At 43.5% G+C, this 19,630-nt stretch overlaps 2 protein-coding genes across 3 annotated transcripts; one reads left to right on the top strand and one right to left on the bottom strand.

The window, feature by feature from the left end:
- Nucleotides 1–42: 42 nt before the first annotated feature.
- LOC126983078 (exosome complex exonuclease RRP42-like) lies at nucleotides 43–19,593 on the bottom strand. Its single transcript, XM_050835563.1, has 7 exons — nucleotides 19,452–19,593; nucleotides 3,357–3,489; nucleotides 2,826–3,022; nucleotides 2,074–2,239; nucleotides 1,544–1,738; nucleotides 749–907; nucleotides 43–366 (listed from the first exon to the last, which is right to left on the bottom strand). The coding sequence occupies exons 2-7, from the start codon at nucleotides 3,411–3,413 to the stop codon at nucleotides 268–270; spliced, it is 873 nt and encodes a 290-aa protein (XP_050691520.1). The 5' UTR covers nucleotides 3,414–3,489; nucleotides 19,452–19,593; the 3' UTR covers nucleotides 43–267.
- Nucleotides 7,207–18,455, top strand: LOC126983077 (uricase-like). Of its 2 annotated transcripts, none has more exons than XM_050835561.1 (6): nucleotides 7,207–7,384; nucleotides 11,682–12,196; nucleotides 13,411–13,606; nucleotides 14,335–14,521; nucleotides 16,151–16,274; nucleotides 16,770–18,455. In XM_050835561.1, the coding sequence occupies exons 2-6, from the start codon at nucleotides 11,975–11,977 to the stop codon at nucleotides 16,941–16,943; spliced, it is 903 nt and encodes a 300-aa protein (XP_050691518.1). In that variant the 5' UTR covers nucleotides 7,207–7,384; nucleotides 11,682–11,974; the 3' UTR covers nucleotides 16,944–18,455. The 2 variants fall into 2 exon arrangements, with proteins under 2 accessions (XP_050691518.1, XP_050691519.1); XM_050835562.1 differs by lacking the exon at nucleotides 7,207–7,384 and adding an exon at nucleotides 8,658–8,707.
- Nucleotides 19,594–19,630: the final 37 nt, after the last annotated feature.

Raw genomic sequence — 19,630 nt, 5'->3', positions numbered from 1 at the left:
CAACTTTGCTTATTCAATCTAAGTGATAATTAGATGCATGTCTCATTTTCATATCTTCTTTAATAAATTTCTTTCACAAATCAAAAGCCCTTTTTTGGTTGTTTTCTCTCCTCTACTTAGTCTAATAAAGAGGCATGGTCAGCTTCCATCTTAACATGTATCAGGTGAATGCAAGGTATCAGGTCATCCCCTTTCATTCACAGTATCTCACTAATTGTCTCTTGTTCATTAACAAGCAGAGTAAAGTTAATACTATGGAAATATGAATCACAGGAATCCCTTTATCTTCCTATTAGGAATACTCTCCTCCTGTTGTAATCTTTGCATGAGCTGGTCATGGATCTTGACTCCCAAGGCCTGAGCACTCTGTTGGTCAAGAAACAGCATCTTAGGATGAAGTTGGGATAGTAGTGATTAATATGACTATTCTATTGGTGTGCCAATCATCATTATATTAATCACTGCTTTTAAAGCTTCAGTTTCTTTTGTTCTCTGCATTATTCTCTTCATCTCATACAATAAGTGATCCCCATCACTGTCATCAGTGACCCTGTTTTCTATAAAGGTAAGATGAAGAATACAGAAATGTCATGCTTCTATTGTAAGTATTCTGGTCTTAGTCCCCAACTTTACATTCCTGTAAAGTCGGAACAAAATCTCTTTTAACAAGCTTATATGATAGAAAGTGGACTATGGGAACATATATAGTACATCCTTCTCCTTCAAGTGAATACTTGAAAACACCAACCTTGAGGGCAGCAGTGAGGGTCTGCGGCGCAAACGTTCCCGCCCCAAACTGTTGTGTTGCAGTGATGAGGCCTTTGGGGGTGACTCCAACCACGACTTGCACGGGGCCGCAGCACTCCTCCTCAGGTGTGGGGTCAATCACCGTCAAGTTCTCTGTTATCTGTGGAAGGTTGCTCTATTTGAGATACTCTCTCTCTCTATGAAGAAAAAATGAAAAGAAGAAAGCAGATAAGGAAAGAAAAACTATATCTTTACTTCTTCCCATTACCTTTAAATTCCCATTTCTATCTCATCCTTATTTCTGCTACTGCCCCAAAGTTGTCAGAACCACTGAACATTTCTCTCATAGCCTTGAGAGGGGTAGGAAACTGATGCTTTTATGAACCTGGCGAAGGCCTATGAAAGAGCAGACAGAAAAGATTGACTGGATGTCCTGAGGAAATACAGTGTGGGAGGGCAGTTACTTGTAGAGGTCAGGTCTTTATACAAAGATGTGCCTCTTTGTACATGAATGGGGAGCTAAGCAAGAGTGTAGGTGTTGGCGTGGGCATGAGACTGGGATATGTGATGTCACCCTGGCTGTTCAATATTTATATGAACGGATGGAGAAAGTGATTGAATAAAGTATTCAGGGATAATTTTATGACAGCATAGGAGAATGGGTGAGATGTGAAGGAGAGAGGGCAGACAGATAATAGGTAATAGCCTGTTAGTCTCATGCAGATCCTTCTGGTCTGGAGTGAGGAATATCTGCACACAAACAACTAATGATTTTCCAGACATCAAACATCCTCACCCTTAAGTGTGTGATGAGGATCGGGGCATTGGACACATCCACTTGATCAACTTCTCGGGGGTTGTCAGACACCATAAACTCCAGCTCCCCTCCATCCTCCCCAGTGATGTATATCTTTGGCATCCTGGTGGCCCAAAGAGCTGCTTTCACCCCAAGGCTCACTGTGTCAAACAGGTTTCCACCACACTCTAAGATCTGGAGAAAGATGATGTGGCAGGGTAAAAATTAAAGGTTAAGAAATAAAAATAAAAAGAAGAAAAAAATGAACATCAAACTTATCACGGATTTGTATTGTAGGCAATGGGAGGGAGGTGGCAGATTTACTCGACATAAAAAGGAAAATAATTGTGTTTAAATGAAGTCCTGTTCCAGTGCCATAATAGTGAGATTTACAAGGAAGAATTGTAAAGTTAAACTTCCAATTACAACCTTGAAAAATTCATGTTACTGAAAATTCTTCTTACAAATTACAGTTCATCACAATAGTTCCATCACTCCTTCAACAAGCCTAAGAAACAAAAAAGTCTCACCTCCACATCCACGTAGAGCACCTTGACGTACTTTCCCGGCACCACACAAAGCTTGCTCCTGTCCAGGGATGTTGGGGATGAGTAAAGCCGGTCAAGCATTGCACTCATCCTGGTGGCCAGGTCTTCCCCACCTCGACCCTCGAACTCTGGGGCAGCATTGGCTGAGCTGAGTGGAAAAGCAGAGAAGCATTAATACAAATTGCACCAAACAAGCCATACCCTTTCTTCTCCTTCCCAGCCCATCTTCTTCTCAAGCAGAAAAAGGGAGGAGGAGGGATGGTGGGTTTAGGTACCTCCGGCACTCACAGTATGCCAAGTGAGTGCAAGGGATGGAGACAATCAAACATACCACTTCCTCCCTTTACCTTTCTGCCCTATCAACCTTTAATGCTGGGAAGGGGAAGAGAGGAGGAAACATGCTTAACTGCCTCCCTCTCTTGCACTGTGTAGGGGTGATGTGTGTGATCTCACATCTCTATTCCCTGACAGAGACGGAAAGAGTAGAGTACATGAACATGTTAGCTGCAAGAGGGGGACAGTACAGATGTGAAAATGATAAACAAGGCTGGTAAAATATACTGCGGAGTATTATTGGGGTACAGCTGTACTGTAACATAAAAAAAAATTAATTAAATTGCAATGTATGATATTCAGAAATGACAGAAGTAATGTTTGACATGAAGATTTCTTTGAAGCTGCGACCAATCATCAGGAACAAATCAGGTGTGTACTAGGGGAGTGCCGGCACATACCAGTTGACAAAAAAGTGTATCTGTCCATTTCTTGGTTGCTGAGGTGGTGGTGGCTCCATCTCCATCTTGACAGTGATGAGGACGTCCGTACACCCAAGGCGCACCCTGGCAGACCCATTGGCAGTGGACACCAGGCCTGTCTCTATCTCCAGCTGCCGGTAGTCCAGTCTCTCACGACCATCAACACGGATGCCCAGCTGAGGGGGGTTGGCAAGTAATTAATTCACCAATATACTAAAAAGACTACTTTGCAACTATAACAATCATCTCGTGAGCTCATATCCATGGTTACTTCATCCAGTGGTGCAAATACGTGATGATGGCCTTTTCTTAACCATCAATACCCACCAGACACCCCCTACACTCTCCTGTGATACCAGACAAATACCCTGACCCCTCCCCGTTGATGATATTATATGCAATTCTGATTCTTTCCTTGCCTCCACGCTTTATTACCCCTTCTGTAGGTGTGGCTCAGAAGAAGGAGGAGGACCTACGAAACCATACCGGTCAAACGAAGATGAGACTCACCTTCACTCCGTCCACGATGTACCTCTTTTCCGCTTCACTCAGAGTAATGTCCGCCATGGCCCTACACTGTCAGGCATCCAGGGTGATCTTCCACTGCTTCTTCTCCTTCTTCAGCGTCCCCACGTGCCCAAGCCTGCAATAACAACAATAAACTTTTGGTCCTGGTCTTGGCTGTCTCCGTCCTTGGTGCCCGCGGAGTTGCCTCGTCCCTCTCTCCCACACTTGCTGAAGGAGATACAAGATTGATGATTGATTGATTGATACAGGTGCTGCCCTTCGCCCTCCTCAGCACTTACTAAATGTAGATAGATTGATATGACAGATAGATAGATAGAGATAGATAAACAGATACAGACAGACGGATAGATAGATAGACAGACAGACAGATACCATAGATATAGATAGAGACAGATTGACAGATAGATAGATAAAACTAAATGGAGATACAGATATAGATATAGATAGATAGATCGAGAGAAATAAAAAAAATATAGATATATCGATCGATAGATAGATGATCGATAGATAGATAGGTAGGTAGATAGATAGATAGATAGATAGATAGATAGATAGATAGATAGATAGATAGATAGATAGACAGGTAGACAGATAGATATAAAAAAGATGAATATATACAAATAAATAGATAGAAAGACGGTTAAATTTTCGTTGTCACCATACCTGTCAAGTCTTACGTTTTTTGCGTAAGTCTTACGTAATTTCGGTGATTTTCAAGTCTTACGGCGTAAGTGGAAAATCTTACGTTGTTTCTCCGCTTGCGATGTTTTTTAATATGTTTGTTTTAAACAATTTGAAATATATCGTACGCATATTAAAATTCATGTGAGCGTGCTGAGTAACGGTTACAGGAGCAGCTTGGGTGCGGACACACGTACTGACTGCTTTCTTGCAGATCAAACTGAACTCAGATGAGTGTTGTCATGACCTGCGTGTGACTGCCAGCATGCTAGAGAAAGCTACGTAGGTCTTGCACTGCCGAGTACAACAAGAGCATCAGTGAGCTGCAGTAGGTCCACTGCAGCTCACTGATGCTCTTTGTTGAATGTTGTACACATATAAACACATGACACAGTATGAACACCACATAATGGAAAACAGTAGCAGTGTTTTTCATGTGGTGTTCATACTGTGTCATGTGGTTACATTGTTTTTTTTTTTTTTTTTTTTTTTTTTACAGCAAAGGAGACAGTTCAAGGGCACACAAAAAGCAAACATTAATGAAAAAAAAAGCCCGCTACTCACTGCTCCTAAAAAGAATCCAAAGAGGTGGCCGAAAGATAGGTCAGTTTTGGGAGGAGAGGTGTCCTGATACCCTCCTCTTGAAAGAGTTTAAGTCGTAGGCAGGAGGAAATACAGATGAAGGAAGATTGTTCCAGAGTTTACCAGCGTGAGGGATGAAAGAGTGAAGATGCTGGTCAACTCTTGCATAAGGGGTTTGGACAGTATAGGGATGAGCATGAGTAGAAAGTCGAGTGCAGCGGGGCCGCGGGCATTCTGCATTTGTTTTGGAACAAATAAATATTGAATGACAAAAAAATATGGTTTTCTTATGGTTTTATACACAAACTTACGGTCTCTAAAGCAAAATCTTATGGCAAGACACCACGTACAGTAGCTTGACAGGTATGTGTCACTCAGACCTCGCGGACAAAACTAATGTCTTGACATTTTGATGCTTTTTCTTGCTTAAGGATCATAACCATTTCAGTCGCAAATCACTATATAGTTTTCATCCCCCTCCTCGCCATACGTGATACAGCGGCCATACTGCATGTGAGTCTGAGGAAAACTTACAGAAAATGACCGAGGAACCTGACAGCTTGAAAGTCTATATAGGCCTGAAGATGAATATGAAAACAAAGATAAATGTGTAATAATCAGTTGGCGGGACAAGAATTATAATGATCGGGAACGAAGCACTACAGAGAGTAAAGGAACACATATTTACGACAAACAATTAGCGCGTACCCAGCAAACTAATCGCGGGATGAAGCACTTTAGGTATACAGTTAAGGTTACATCAAGAACAGCCACTCTCCCTAAAAATAAATGTGTACAATATAAGAATCACTGCAGCCCTATATCATACGTTTCCGACACTTGGCCTTCACAAATGAACTAAGAGAAGATCCTAGAAAATGCACAAAGAGAAAAACGATGGGTATAATATTAATTACATGGAGAGACAGAGGCCGGAGGCGAGCATCATGGATCAGAACACAGACAAAGGTTGCAAATATTTGAATGACTTAAGAATAAGAAACGGGATGGGCAGGTCACATCAGGCGTAAAATTGATAACCGATGGACAACGAGAGTAACAATTAACGACAACACAATATATTTTAACATCAGATACTGTCATGGAGCAGGCTGACTGAAGATGTTTATGATGATGATGACGACAATGATGATGTTGAAAGTGCTCTTGTTGTTGTTCTTGTTGCTGTTGGTGCATGGTGGTAGTCGTGGAGTTAGTATTGGTATTGGTGGTGGTGATGGTGGTATAGATGGTAGTGGAGGTGGTGGTGATGATGGCGATGGTGGCACTGATAATTAAATCTTGCTGTTGTCATTGCAGTTATTGTTGTTATTCGTGGTGGTGATGAAGATGACACTACTGATAATGGAGGTGAGGTGACGGCCGTGTTAATGGTGGTGGTGATAGTGAGGTTGGTGTTAGTGGTGGTGGTGGTGGTGGTGATGAGGTTGATCTTAATGGCGGTGGTGGTGGTGGTGATGATGCTGGAGTTAGCGGCGGCGGTGGTGGTCGTGGTGGGGTGATGTCATTGTTGAGGATGGTGATGTTGTTGCTGTTATTGGTACTGTGTGTGTGTGGGGGGGGGGGGGGAGGGGGGGAGGTCCCTGGGCGCGGCTGGAATTAATGAAGGATGACAATGCCTGGGCAATAATCGATCTCAAACTGCTAATCAGGAGGACCCTTGGGCACCGCGGCTCATTGTGTGGCTGAGAGGCACGGTGCACTGACAACGACAATGATAATATAGCAATGGTAATGATGAGGAAAAGAATAGTAGTAGTAGTAGTAGTAGTAGTAGTAGTAGTAGTAGTAGTAGTAGTAGTAATACCAAACCTAACCTAAACAACATAAACCTCAACCCAAACCTAACCAAAACTTAACCTAAACTCAGCCTAAACTTAACCTACACTTTAACCAAACTTAACCCAAACTCAGCCTAACTCAAACCAACTCAACCCAAACCTAACCTAAACCTAATCCAACCCTAACCAAAACTTAGCCCAAACCCAACCCAAGAATAACCTAAACTTAACCCAAATCTAACCTAAACTCAACCCAAACCTAACCTTAACTCAAAATTAACCTAAACCAAACCCAAACCAAACCCAAACCTATTAAACCAAACCCAACTAAGCTAAACTTAACCAATACCTAATCCAAACCTAACCTTGACCTTCCAATTCCTTGAATATATCCGAAATATTACCTGGATATATATATATATATATATATATATATATATATATATATATATATATATATATATATATATATATATATATATATATATATATATATATATATATATATATATATATATATATATATATATATATATATATATATATATATATATACATACATACATATTACCAGCTAAATAATTAGTGGAGACGTGGCACTCAAACTTTTATATACTATATATTTTCCCATTCGTTTCACCATTAATTATCTGGTCTTTTCCTTGATTCATTAACGAAGTCATGGCCATATATTAAAGAGAGAGAGCAGTATGTGTACACGTTAAACCTAAGTTGGTCACCCCGCTTCAAGGGGTCTCTTTGGACTGCGTAGTGACCAGTCTTTCCACTACTACCCCGCCCTTCGACGGCGCCAGACGCACACACGCACTCATTCACACGAACACACACAGCATCACCATCACCACCAGCATCACCAGCCAGACTGCCGGCCCACCCAGCTCCCACTTTAAAGACATTACTTCTCACCTACCCGAGTCAATACAGGTAAGTCGCAATTGCAACCAGGTACGCTATCCATGATCGAGTTACGTAAGCCAACAACAAGAAAAAAGGAATATAAGTTTTGTCGCTGATGTACAAGCTGCGACTCTTTTGGGGAATCATACGCAAGTAATCGGCACACCTATTTTTCGCCGTTAACGTACGTCTGATGTAATGAAAAGATAAAAGGAAAGAATGAAATGAAGAGACGGTAAGCTTTGATGTTAGTGTTACGTCTTTATATGGGGGAAACATTAAAAAAAAGTCACTTTATCCTTTTTGCTGTTAACGTCTGAGATAATGAAAAGGAAAAGGAATGAACCAATAAAGTGAACACGACGTGGTTTTTGTGGGAGGCAAATTTGCACATCAGCACGTATACACACATTACAAGAAATATATCAAGACGAATGTTTAAGAGATTCACAGAGGCGGTCTTCAGTTACAAATCTTTGGTATGTAGGTTGGGACTGACTTAATGTGGGCTGTATTTTAAGACACCATCGCTTCTCACATCAACTATTTCTAAAAGTCAAAGAGGGGATCAATTGAGATTTCATGAGTGTGTTTTAAGGTTCATGGCACAGAAGAAGGGTCAAACTACCACCAGGGTCATAAAACTACCCCTGGAAAGGCCTACAGCTCCTACGAAAGCCATGTCAAATATGTGAACTTGGGCGACGAAATGTTTTAAAATACGACCCTGTGTTAACATTGCCTCTCTCCAGTTTCGGGAAAGCGTTCACTGTTGATGTTAAAATAAAACCCATATGTGTTCCTTGGAAGAAAACATCGTAGGCAGCTGAAAACATGTTGATTTCCCAAAGCTTGAAAATAAATATATGGAGAATCGAATTTATGTACCTTTCCTCGCTTGACAAGGTGATAATTGTTTGTGAAAATAAAGCCCAAATAAGAAGAACAAAAGGAGTCTACAAGAGGTCGGTGGGCATACACAAGGCAGCTACTAGGAACCTAACCCCACCTATCCGCGCCTATCCTCTCTAGCCACGAACTTGTATAACCTTTTTTGTTGGGCGTATCTATCGTATTGTAGCGAACCACATGACTGCTAAGACTGTTTTACTCATCCACCGTTATTACTAAAACCATTCTTGCCTGTTTCCTGCCTTGGTGAATCTAAATTAATCTAACTTAAATCCATTATTACGTGTCCTATACCAAGCTTTCCTTCTTATCAAACGTATTATCCTCGTAGCATTCAGGAAACATCGAGAGAGAGAGAGAGAGAGAGAGAGAGAGAGAGAGAGAGAGAGAGAGAGATCATCGGGTAGAGACAAGCAGCTAGACATGGTGTGCTTGAAGGTCAGTGCTATGATGGTGGTGTTGCTAATGGTGGAGGTGGAGGTGGTGGTTGGTGATAGTGATGTGGACCGTGATGGTGGTAGTGTGGTGGTGGTGGTGTGATGTTAGTTGCGTCTAGACCAGGGGTTCCCAACCTTTTTGTTCCTCTGTACCCCTTGGGCATTTTTTAGGTTCCCGTGTACCCCTAAAAAATAAGGATAAAAAACAATGAAATTGTAATATTTTTACATTATTTTATAATGAAATCTGTATGAGTAGACTGATGATATAATTTAAATAACACTTTTGCTTAGTAAAATGAGGAAATTGAAAACAAAACAAAAACGACACTGCAATTTGAATGCAGATTACAACACCATGTATTGTACAGTAGTGGTTATTCTCTCGGACCCAATGTACCCCCTGAAAAGTGCAAATGCACAACTGGGGGTACGTACCCCAGGTTGGGAACCCCTGGTCTAGACATTCTCCTCGTTAGCTCACTGCATCTCCGCCCCCTTGTTTACATAGTGATGGTGGTAGTGGTGGAGCTTGTCATGGTGGTGGTGGTGGTGTGATAATGTTAGTTGCGTCTTGACATTCTCCTTCGTTAGCTCACTGCATCTCCGCCCCCTTGTTTACATAGTGATGGTGGTAGTGGTGGAGCTTGTCATGGTGGTGGTGGTGGTGTGATAATGTTAGTTGCGTCTTGACATTCTCCTTCGTTAGCTCATCGCATCTCCGCCGCCTTAATTTTTTTTAACATAATATAGTGTTACGCAACAGCTTGTCTGCACCCACCGACTCCCGCCCTCCCCTTTTTTGCTGCTTTAAACGACGCGTGCGAACCAAAGGGCAAATGAAGAATGGATAAAGTAAGTGGAAAAAAAGGCTTGCTCGGGAGGACCGTCGGGAGTGGAGGCAGCGAGTGAGTGAAGCGACGCCCCCCCGAGTGTATGTTCCCGTTAGTCCTAATCGAACAAAGTCTCTCTCTCTCTCTCTCTCTCTCTCTCTCTCTCTCTCTCTCTCTCTCTCTCTCTCACATACAGTCCTGCCCCACGACAGTACTAAAGGAAGGAACCTCTCTCTCTCTCTCTCTCTCTCTCTCTCTCTCTCTCTCTCTCTCTCTCTCTCTCTCTCTTACGGTCCTGCCCAACGACAGACCTCAAGGCTGGAATCTCTCTCTCTCTCTCTCTCTCTCTCTCTCTCTCTCTCTCTCTCTCTCTCTCAATTATTGGTTTCTACAAGTGTATCATTGTGAATTATCTAGAAAGGCGAAGGGCTCGAGGAGACTTGATCGAAGTTTATAAATGGATGAAGGGTTTTAATAAGGGGGATTTTGATAAGGTTCTGATGGTAAGAGAACCGGGTAGGATAAGGTCTGATTCATCAAGGAAGTAATCAAGAACTCTTTTATCAACAGAGTGGTGGATGAGTGAACAGGCTTGGCAGTCATGTTGTGAGATCTAATGCGAGAGGCACATTAAAAAAGATTAGAGAAATTCATGGATAGTGATGTTAGGTGGGGTTAGGTTCACAGGAGCTGCCTTGTATAGGTCTGCCGGCCTCTTGGCCCCCCACCCCCCCACACACTTATGTTGTTATTATCTTATTATATTCGTATGTATAAAAAAATAGTATCCAGTGGAATAGTATACATAGAGAAGGAGGTAGTGGAGAAGGAGGTGAGGTAGGTGGGTAACGGAGATGGTAGTGGAGGAGGAGGAGGAGGAGGAGGAGAAGGAAGAAGAGGTAGAGGGAGGGAGAGGAGAGAAAAGGGAGTAGGTAAGATTCCAGGCGTCACTATCTACTGCCCCGAACCCGGCCTGGAAACAACCTTAATATACTACTACTACTACTACTACTACTACTACTACTACTACTACTACTACTACTACTACTACTACTACTACTACTACTACTATTACTACTACTACAGGTGCTACTATTTACTCTCCTTGACCTTCATCCTCCCTTCGTTACCTAACAACAGAGGACCGAAAACCTGCCCTACCCCAAGTTTTCTGTATACCCCTCCTACAGCTCTCTCTCTCTCTCTCTCTCTCTCTCTCTCTCTCTCTCTCTCTCTCTCTCTCTGCATGCGTATCAGTGCCACGTCCGCTTAGTCCATCCGTGTCGGTGAAAAAAAATATCACGCTCTCGAATTCGTTTGACGCCTTCACATAGGTCCGGCTCAAGGTGTGTTTCGGCTCAGTGTCAGTTAAGTTGAACATCGTGGCAAATTATTTTTTGTTTTTGTTTCTCACGGACGTCAGGCGAGGGCTTTGAAAAGACTGGCGAACTACTCAGTGAAGTGGCTCGAAATCATTTTTTTTTTTTTTTTATGGTTATCCACAACGCAAATATGTGAACAGCTGTTTCAAACATTTGGAATAAAATAGGACAAGAAATTAAAGCATTGTTAAGTATTTATTTCTGTCGTTGGCATTTTGATTACACATGCATTAATTACATGTAACATTACTATACAGACTCGGCATAGCACTATGTTCACCTTGTCCCCATTTTCATCCGAGTAACGATGTGTGTTTGTCTTCGCCCGATCATCGTCCTCTTCCTCATCATCCAAAATGCATGGCAATCATTGTCACTCTTAAGTCTGTAAACTTTGCCATCTCAAAAAATCACTGAATATGAATTGTGTGGATAGGTATGCCGAGGCCTCCCTTGTCCGCCGTGATTTCACTGACACTTCACTGATAAAGCAGTGGTGTGTGCGTGCATCGACCTCAAAACCGTAAAGGTTGTTCAGAAGGTCGATTTTTCTCCATTAGTTCTCTGATGGACTGTAATTACTGTTCACACAAGTGTGCAACGCTTTTCAGGAAGCAATCACAATTTGACTAACCATAGTCTTTCCCACATTCTCTGAAACGTTCCATCTGTCTGTAACTCCAACTTTACCTCCCCATTAACCTCAAGCCCCACCTGTGTAACCAAATTACCAACTTTTTCTCCGCATCACCCCAAACAGACGCTAGAGAAGATACATCAGCGGAAGCAGCAGCGTACTAAATCAGCAGGAAAAGTAGAAGGAGAGAGCGAGCTAAGCAGAGAGGAATCAAGAGGGTAACAACAGACGTAAGACAACAGACGCCTAACTTGACCCGACAGCAAGCAACCAAGCAAGCACGCGAGGAAGCAAAAGTAGAAACAGAGACGTAGCCACTGAAAAAACAAGAACATCGTACCAGGCGAAGGGAGGAGAAGGAGCAGAAGATACCTATATCTCCAATCCTTTCCCTTCCCGCCACCCACACAAGCACCATGGAGGAGGGTCTGGAATGGGTGGTTCGTGGTTACGGGAAGTCGAGTGTCAAGCTTCTGTATGTGCGTCGCGAGGGCCAAGTCCACAGCATTAAGGAGTACGAGGTGGACACTCAGCTCACCCTCGCCTCGGACAAGGACTACCTGGTGGGCGACAACTCGGACGTGGTGGCTACCGACTCCCAGAAGAACACAGTGTACATCCTCGCCAAACGCTACGGGGTGAGGTCATGAGCTTGAATTGGGTTAAGTGGTTGGGTGGTTAAGTGGGAGGGAATGATGGAAATGAGGAAAAGAAGGAAGGGAAATCCTGTAGAGGGAATGAAAGATGAAGGGGATCCTACAGTCATGTCCGCCCATCTATCCTGCAAGCCTTGTTTTCTCTATTATCCACAGCTGTTTATTTATCCTACGCTCCTATCTATTCATCAATCCTATATGCCCTTTTCTCCATTATCCTTAACCTCCCATCTATCTAACACCAAAGTATTCTCCTATCCTACGAGCCTAGTTATCCTTCTCCCCCTTATCCTCATCCATCTATAGTAATCATACCATCAATATCAGTATATCCGACATGTCAATTTATTATTTTCTCCATTATCCTCAGCCTTATATATATCCTACGACCCTAGCTATCCTTCTCTTCCTCCTCCTCAACCATTCATCTTTCCTAGGCTACACTTCTAAGACTAGATATTCACCTTTTCCCCTTCAGTACACCTTCAATCAATAACAACAGTAAAATTCGTGAAAAAAGTTAAGTCGAAGTTTTGAATATTTTTTATAGGTCGAGCTTAAGAGGGTGGATTCTACCTTCCTGTGGCCTCCTCCTCCTCCTCCTCCTCCTCCTAACTCGAGTGCATCTTGTAAGGGTTGACTCTAACACAAGATCGGCTTTAACACCAGTACATACGGTTACACGCCTTTAACCTCAACCACATAATATCTTTAAAGGTGAAGGATTTTACAAAGGACATAATCTTAAGCATTTCGGCGCCCAAGCACACACAAGGGTTTCGTAGGACTTCTGGGTATTTCCATAGGTACTTTTATGACCCTGGTATCTAAGACAACCTAAAGTACCCCCCAATCTGCTTCATTACCCAAAATAGCAACACTTCCCTTAAAACATGCATAGCCCCCTAAAATTCGTTCCAAGCATACCTAAGACAACCTACAGTGCTCAGATCGGTATGCTCAGACGCTTCCACCTCTCATGTCATATATTACCAAAGGCTAAAATGGAGTTTAATCGGGTTTTCATGGGTGTTTTTCACGTTTAAGGTACAGAATAGGGGTCAAACTACCACCAGGGGCATAGATGTACCTCTGGAAATGCCCAACACCCCTTCAAAAACCCTGTCAAATGTGAGTGTGTAAGCGGCGAAGCGTGTGAGAATAAGGTCCTCAATCTTCTTCCCCTTCGCCAACAGGTAACATCCCCTGAGGACTTCGCACTGCTCATGACTGGGCACTTCCTCGAGAAGTACTCGCAGGTGACCGCCACGAGTGTCGCCGTGAGGGAGTACCCGTGGCAGCGTCAGGTGATAGATGGCCGCGCCCACAACCACGCCTTCGTGTTCTGTCCTGAGGTGGAACATACGTGCACGGTGTCCAGGAAGAGGGGAGGTAAGTGAAAGGGGGAGAGCCGGACAGGAGGAAGATAAAGGGGTGTCTGAGAGGGAAAGAAAGGCTAGTTAGGGGAGACAGGGAGGAGGAAGAAGGGGTTAGGTGAAGGGATAGTTTAGGGAGGAGAGAGGGAGGTAAATGAAGGGGTGTCTGTGAGGGAAAGAAAGGCTAGTTAGGGGAGACAGGGAGGAGGAAGACGGGGTTAGGTGAAGGGATTGTTTAGGGAGGAGAGAGGGAGGTAGATGAAGGGTTGTTTAGGGAGGCTAGAGAAGAGGGGAAGTGGTTGAAGATGAGGCATATAACCTGGGAAGGAAGGCAAACTGAGGAGGGAGGGAAGGAACTTGGAAGGGAAGTATATACATGCAGACGTGATCATGCAAAGTCGTTTATAATGAAGGTGTGGTGGGAAGATAAAGGCGAGGGTTAGGTGGGAGTAAAAAGTTGTGATAAAGGTTTAGGAGTGAGTGATGAGGCGTATGGGTAAAAGCTAAAAAGATAAAGTGGAGGGGGTTAAAAAAAAGAAAAAAAAGAGCATAGGAAGATGAGAGGAGTCGAGGCAGAAAAAAAAGAGGTGAATGAGAAGAGAGGCGTGTGAGGCTATACAGATTAAGTGGAAGGGGGATAGATGAAGGGCATAGGGAGATGGGAGAAATCGAGGCGGAGTAGAAAGACAAGAGGAACCACAAACCCTCCAGACAGCCCTCACCTTTCCCCTTCCTTCCCCTCAGAGACACCGGAGATCTGGACGGGGCTGGAGGGGATGCGTCTACTCAAGACCACCCAATCCTCCTTCGTCAACTTCGTGCAAGATGAGTTCCGTTCCCTGCCAGACCAAGAGGACCGTATCTTCTCCACTGTGATCTCCGCTGCCTGGAAGTACACCGACATCGAGAACATCGACTTCGGGAAAACCTGGTAAGCGCTAAACCTTGGGTCTGGGTTAGGTCCGTTTGTTTATATCTTGGTTGTGTAGAAAGCGAAGGGTCCGGGTGAGCAGGGCGTCTTGGTTGTGTAGAAAGCGAAGGGTCCGGGTGAGCAGGGCGTCTTGGTTGTGTAGAAAGCGAAGGGTCCGGGTGAGCAGGGCGTCTTGGTTGTGTAGAAAGCGAAGGGTCTGGGTGAGCAGGGCGTCTTGGTTGTGTAGAAAGCGAAGGGTCCGGGTGAGCAGGGCGTCTTGGTTGTGTAGAAAATGAAGGGTTCGGGTGAGCAGGGCGTCTTGGTTGTGTAGAAAATGAAGGGTTCGGGTGAGCAGGGTGTCTTGGTTGTGTAGAAAATGAAGGGTTCGGGTGAGCAGGGCGTCTTGGTTGTGTAGAAAGCGAAGGGTCCGGGTGAGCAGGGCGTCTTGGTTGTGTAGAAAGCGAGGGTTTTGTGAAAAAGAAGGATCTCAGTCATTGAAGCTAAGGAGCTGTAACGGTCTAGACTCCAGAGGACCCTATTCGCTCTGATGTTGTCCTGCGAATTAATCACAGGCGTGGTAGTTGACTGTCTTTCTGAGAAGATTGTATTTTATTGAAACTACTCTATTCTGGCACACGAGAAAGTTGAAAATAAGTATATGGAGATTTTTTTTCCTCAATGTAGCTTATGTGTGACTGAAAATGGAGTCATTGGGAAAAGGATGGACATGCTCAAGCACCTTATATTACAGTGAAATTAAACTTACTTATTATCATTATTACGGTTTTGTACGAACAGACACGTCCCGACGGCATAATCCGAAGGTCTCTCATGGTTCGGCATAAGGAGAAACTAGGACCAATCAGCGGGAGCGTCGAGCGCAGGGGTGCTGGGGGGGGAGGCGGTCTGGCCTGGCCAGAATTGATCTGTAACTATGCCACTGTGCGCTAACGAAAAAGTTATCTTCGCTAAGTAGCGGTTAGCGGATTAGCAGAACCGTGCCCACCACTGCGTGATTGTAACTTGCGACCTCTGTGATGCACTATGATGGCGACCTAGCGATCCGGCTCAGCCCACCTGCCACGATGACTCTACCATTAAATAGCGCCACCTCGTCGCCTGACCCAGCCCAGGGTACAATCACCATGGCTTTGAGGAAGCTTTCATCACGTTCAGGATTTTTTCCTTTCATTTCTTTACAGGTCGTCAGCCTGTCTGCCGGATATGGCTGATGAAAGGAAACACGACTCTAGGAACAAGACGAGGAGTTGTCAGATGAGATAGGTTACGTTAGAACATAGTCCATACCATAGAGCCCGTGTAGCCTGATTCTCTCTCTCTCTCTCTCTCTCTCTCTCTCTCTCTCTCTCTCTCTCTCTCTCTCTCTCTCTCTCTCCCATAGTAACCAAGTATTCATATCGTTGCCGCAGCGACTCCCCCTTACCTAACCAAACCTAAGTTTCCTGTCAGTCATATCGCGTGATATTAAACTTTATTGCTTTGCTGAAGATAGCAGGCGATTATGGTGACCAGTGACAGCCGTTTTAACTCGAGTGGACATGAATGAGAATCAAATGAGGCTTACACAACTGAGCTCCACCTGTCCACCGCTGTGTATACTAATCTGTGTTCCTGTCTGTGCCGCCGCAGGATCACGGTGATCAAGGTGATTAAGGACAAATTCTCCGGCTCCGCAGAGACCGGCATCTACTCCCCGAGCGTGCAGAACACCGTCTACATGATCATGAGGGACATACTCGTGCAGCTACCCGAGGTGAGATGATGATGATGATGATGATGATGGTAATGATACTGATGAGGTGGAGGAGTATGGGGATGGTGATGGTGGAGATGATAATGATGGTGATAATGATGATGATGATTATAATGATAAGAGAGAGAGAGAGAGAGAGAGAGAGAGAGAGAGAGAGAGAGAGAGAGAGAGAGAGAGAGAGAGAGAGAGAGAGAGAGAGAGAGATTTACATGATGATGATATTTGTTAAGTATACAATTATTACCATTACTGATAGGATTAGTATTTAAATATTGCTAGTTATCACCTGGCCACCTGAGCAGACTGATAATGATGATGATAATGATGGTTGTTATAGGCACTATCATCACCATCAGTGTCAGTACTAGTATTCAAAGTATTGTTAGTTATCATTATTACTTTTAATTAGCCTGGCCACCTAATTAAAGTCACACCTGAGTACGGGCAATGACCCCACCACACCTAACCCCCTTTACCTTCTCCTCCCTCCACCAGGTGTTGCAGGTGCGCGTGACGATGCCCAACAAGCACTACTTCAACGTGGATCTCAGCAAGTTCCAGAGCGTGGGCGCCAAGGTCAACAACGAGGTGTTCCTGCCCGTGGACAAGCCCTCGGGCAACATTACCGGCACCCTGGGCAGGAAGGATCTGACGAAGGCGAAGCTGTAGGCGAGAGAATACGGCGGCAGAGAAGGCGGTGGCGACCCCTCCTCCTCCTCCTTCTTCTTTTTCTTCCTCTTCGGTTGCTCTTTTTTGGCGAAGCTGTAGGCGAGATAATACGGCGGCGGCGGAGAGGCCATGGCAGCGGCGACCCTCTTGCTCTTGTTCTTCTTTTTCTTCTTCTTCTCCTTCCTCATTTGCTCTTTCCTGTGCTTGATACCCTCTTACCATCTTCATCCTCCTGTATCCTTTTATTTTAAGACGTTTTCCTTCTTTTCTTTGCTTGTTCGCTTTTCTGATTCCTTTACCTCCTCTTCCTCACTGTCTTCTTTTTCTCCACCTTTTCTTACTCTTTTCTTCCTCTTTCTTTTCATCTTGCTCCATCATCATCTCCTCCTTTTGTTCTTCGTTGCGATCTGGACATCTTGTTGACTTTTTCAGTCTCTGAGTTCTTAATTTTTGCCTGCTGCTCTTCCTCTGTATCTCCTTTTGTTTTGTTGATCTTCCTCTCTTTCCCTCTTTTACATATTATTCATTCCCTTTCTCTTTTTTTTTCCTTTTAATTAGCCTCCTTCACTTTCTCCTCCTCCTTTTCTTCTTCCTCACCCCTTCCCCTAATCCCCTTTTCATCACTGTAATATTTTTCGAGGTGACCTGAATATGACCACAAACATACCACATGTCGCTGAACTAACACACTAATTTGCTAAGTAAACTTATATACTAACAAGGTGCTATATGAAGAATACAACACTAAAAATAATACATAATAATAACTTGAATGTCCATGTGGCATTCCCCTCCCAGCTTTCTCCCCTGAATCACTGCCAGAATACATGATGCCTCTTAAATCTAAATAAATAACAACGTTCCCCTCAAAAAAATAGAACTGGAATCCCCTTAGTCAAGATACTTCAAGGGTTTATGAATATCCGGTGTTAATACTGTCAATAGTCAAATAATTATGTAACAAGTGGATTTCAAGGATTTTTGTTGTTGTTTTGTTGATAACGACAGATTACGCCTCAACCTTCCGGAATGTAATGTGACAATTGTTCATTAAAACAAAGAAATAAACCATTGCTTCTTAGCCAGTATGAAATTATAGTCCATGGCTGGATAGATTTTAGGGGTTCCGTGATCCTGAAGCACGCGCAAATGTCTCTACAAGTCTCTAAAGTGTTGTATATAGATAGGATGTAGTGAAGATATGAAAATGGTCGAATTTTAGAGGAACATTAGACTAGTGATGTGCAGAGGAGGGGTCTGTGGCGTTAACAAGATTTATAAAAGGGTCAATCACATTCAAAAGGTAAAGAACTACTGAACTAAACATCCTGCCCATAATATCCGGTTGGACTTTGTCGTCTGTGTAGAGTTTGTTTGAGTTTGTGGAGTTTGATAGCTTGGCCCATTGAGTTAGTGGCGCCATTTATAGCTTCTGCGTAAAGTTATATGGAAATACGGTATGAGAGAACCTTTATACAATGGAATAAATAATAAACGTGCAATATTTCGCTCGCCGATCTCGTTAATCAGCCTACCATTTAAATTGTTTTATGCAATGATTATAAAGAGCGTACAAATTATATTTACCTTCTACATTATTTTTATATTATTTGATAACTTAAGATATTATAATCAAACACACACACACAAAAAAAAATCCTGGATAAATTATCTACACAAATAAAAAAAAGTGAAGTCTTATACAAACAGGTTATCTAATTAAATCTTGCAACTCGTTATTTTTTTTTCCGATACAATAAAACAAGAATAGGCTACTGCCAGACAAGTATAGCTACATCAGTGCCCTGAAACGTACCTGCATGGGCTTAAAGCTGGACTAGCGACTGAAAAGGCCGGAAGCTAATGATCGAGGCAGGGAGGTCTGAGGCAGCGGGCTCCCATACGACTATTTCCCAAAGTCTCAGAGAAGGTTAACCGGGTTGTTATGGGTAAGTATTGCGTTCAAGATGCAGAAGCCGTGAAAAACTAACAATAAGATCACAAAACTTTATAGAAATCCCAACAACTTCTACGGGAGGCTTTTTCAATCAAGCGTAGAGTAAGTTTGATAATACGCGGTTGACGGCGTGTGGTTGTCAAGTATTTCACCGCGGAGTCCTAAAGTTTTGAGAAGAATCACATTGTAGCTTAAATATGAATCTCTATCCCCGAAGCCTCTAATGCAAAGCTACCATAGCAAAGTTTATATGCGTGTTGAAGTCGCGAATAATTCTTTTAAGTCACCCATAAACAGGCGAACAGCATCAACGTGCTTTCTTTCTCACACCGCTCATCATCTCAGCCTTGTCATCCTCTCCCTCTCCTCACCTTGAAGCTGTATTGCCGTCGTGTTAGTCCGCCTAGAAAGTCACCAGCAGCTTTGATCAGGTGTCAATATGGCTATACATACAGCCGTCCATGCGTGTCTGGTTACTCGTCAATGCGTGGAATAGTTGGTTTGGACATTTACCTTCATACCCCGTGAAGTACCGGTATCAGTGGACTCACCTGGTGTTGCTGCTGCTGGTGTGGTGATATGAAGCAGAGGTGCCGCGAAGAGAACTTTGGTGTGTCCGGCGCCCTTGCTTCCTATTTCTAGAGTGCTCTACGGTAGTCTAGCTGGGGAAGGCTCCTAGCTCACCTGGACGGCTCTATTTTCTTTCTTGCGTACTTTTCTCTCGAGCCCA

Source organism: Eriocheir sinensis, chromosome 52 (genome assembly GCF_024679095.1).
Source record: "Eriocheir sinensis breed Jianghai 21 chromosome 52, ASM2467909v1, whole genome shotgun sequence".
Classification (NCBI taxonomy): Eukaryota; Metazoa; Arthropoda; class Malacostraca; order Decapoda; family Varunidae; genus Eriocheir; species Eriocheir sinensis.
Note: the sequence above shows the minus strand (reverse complement) of the source record. Positions and strands in the feature narration are given on the sequence as shown.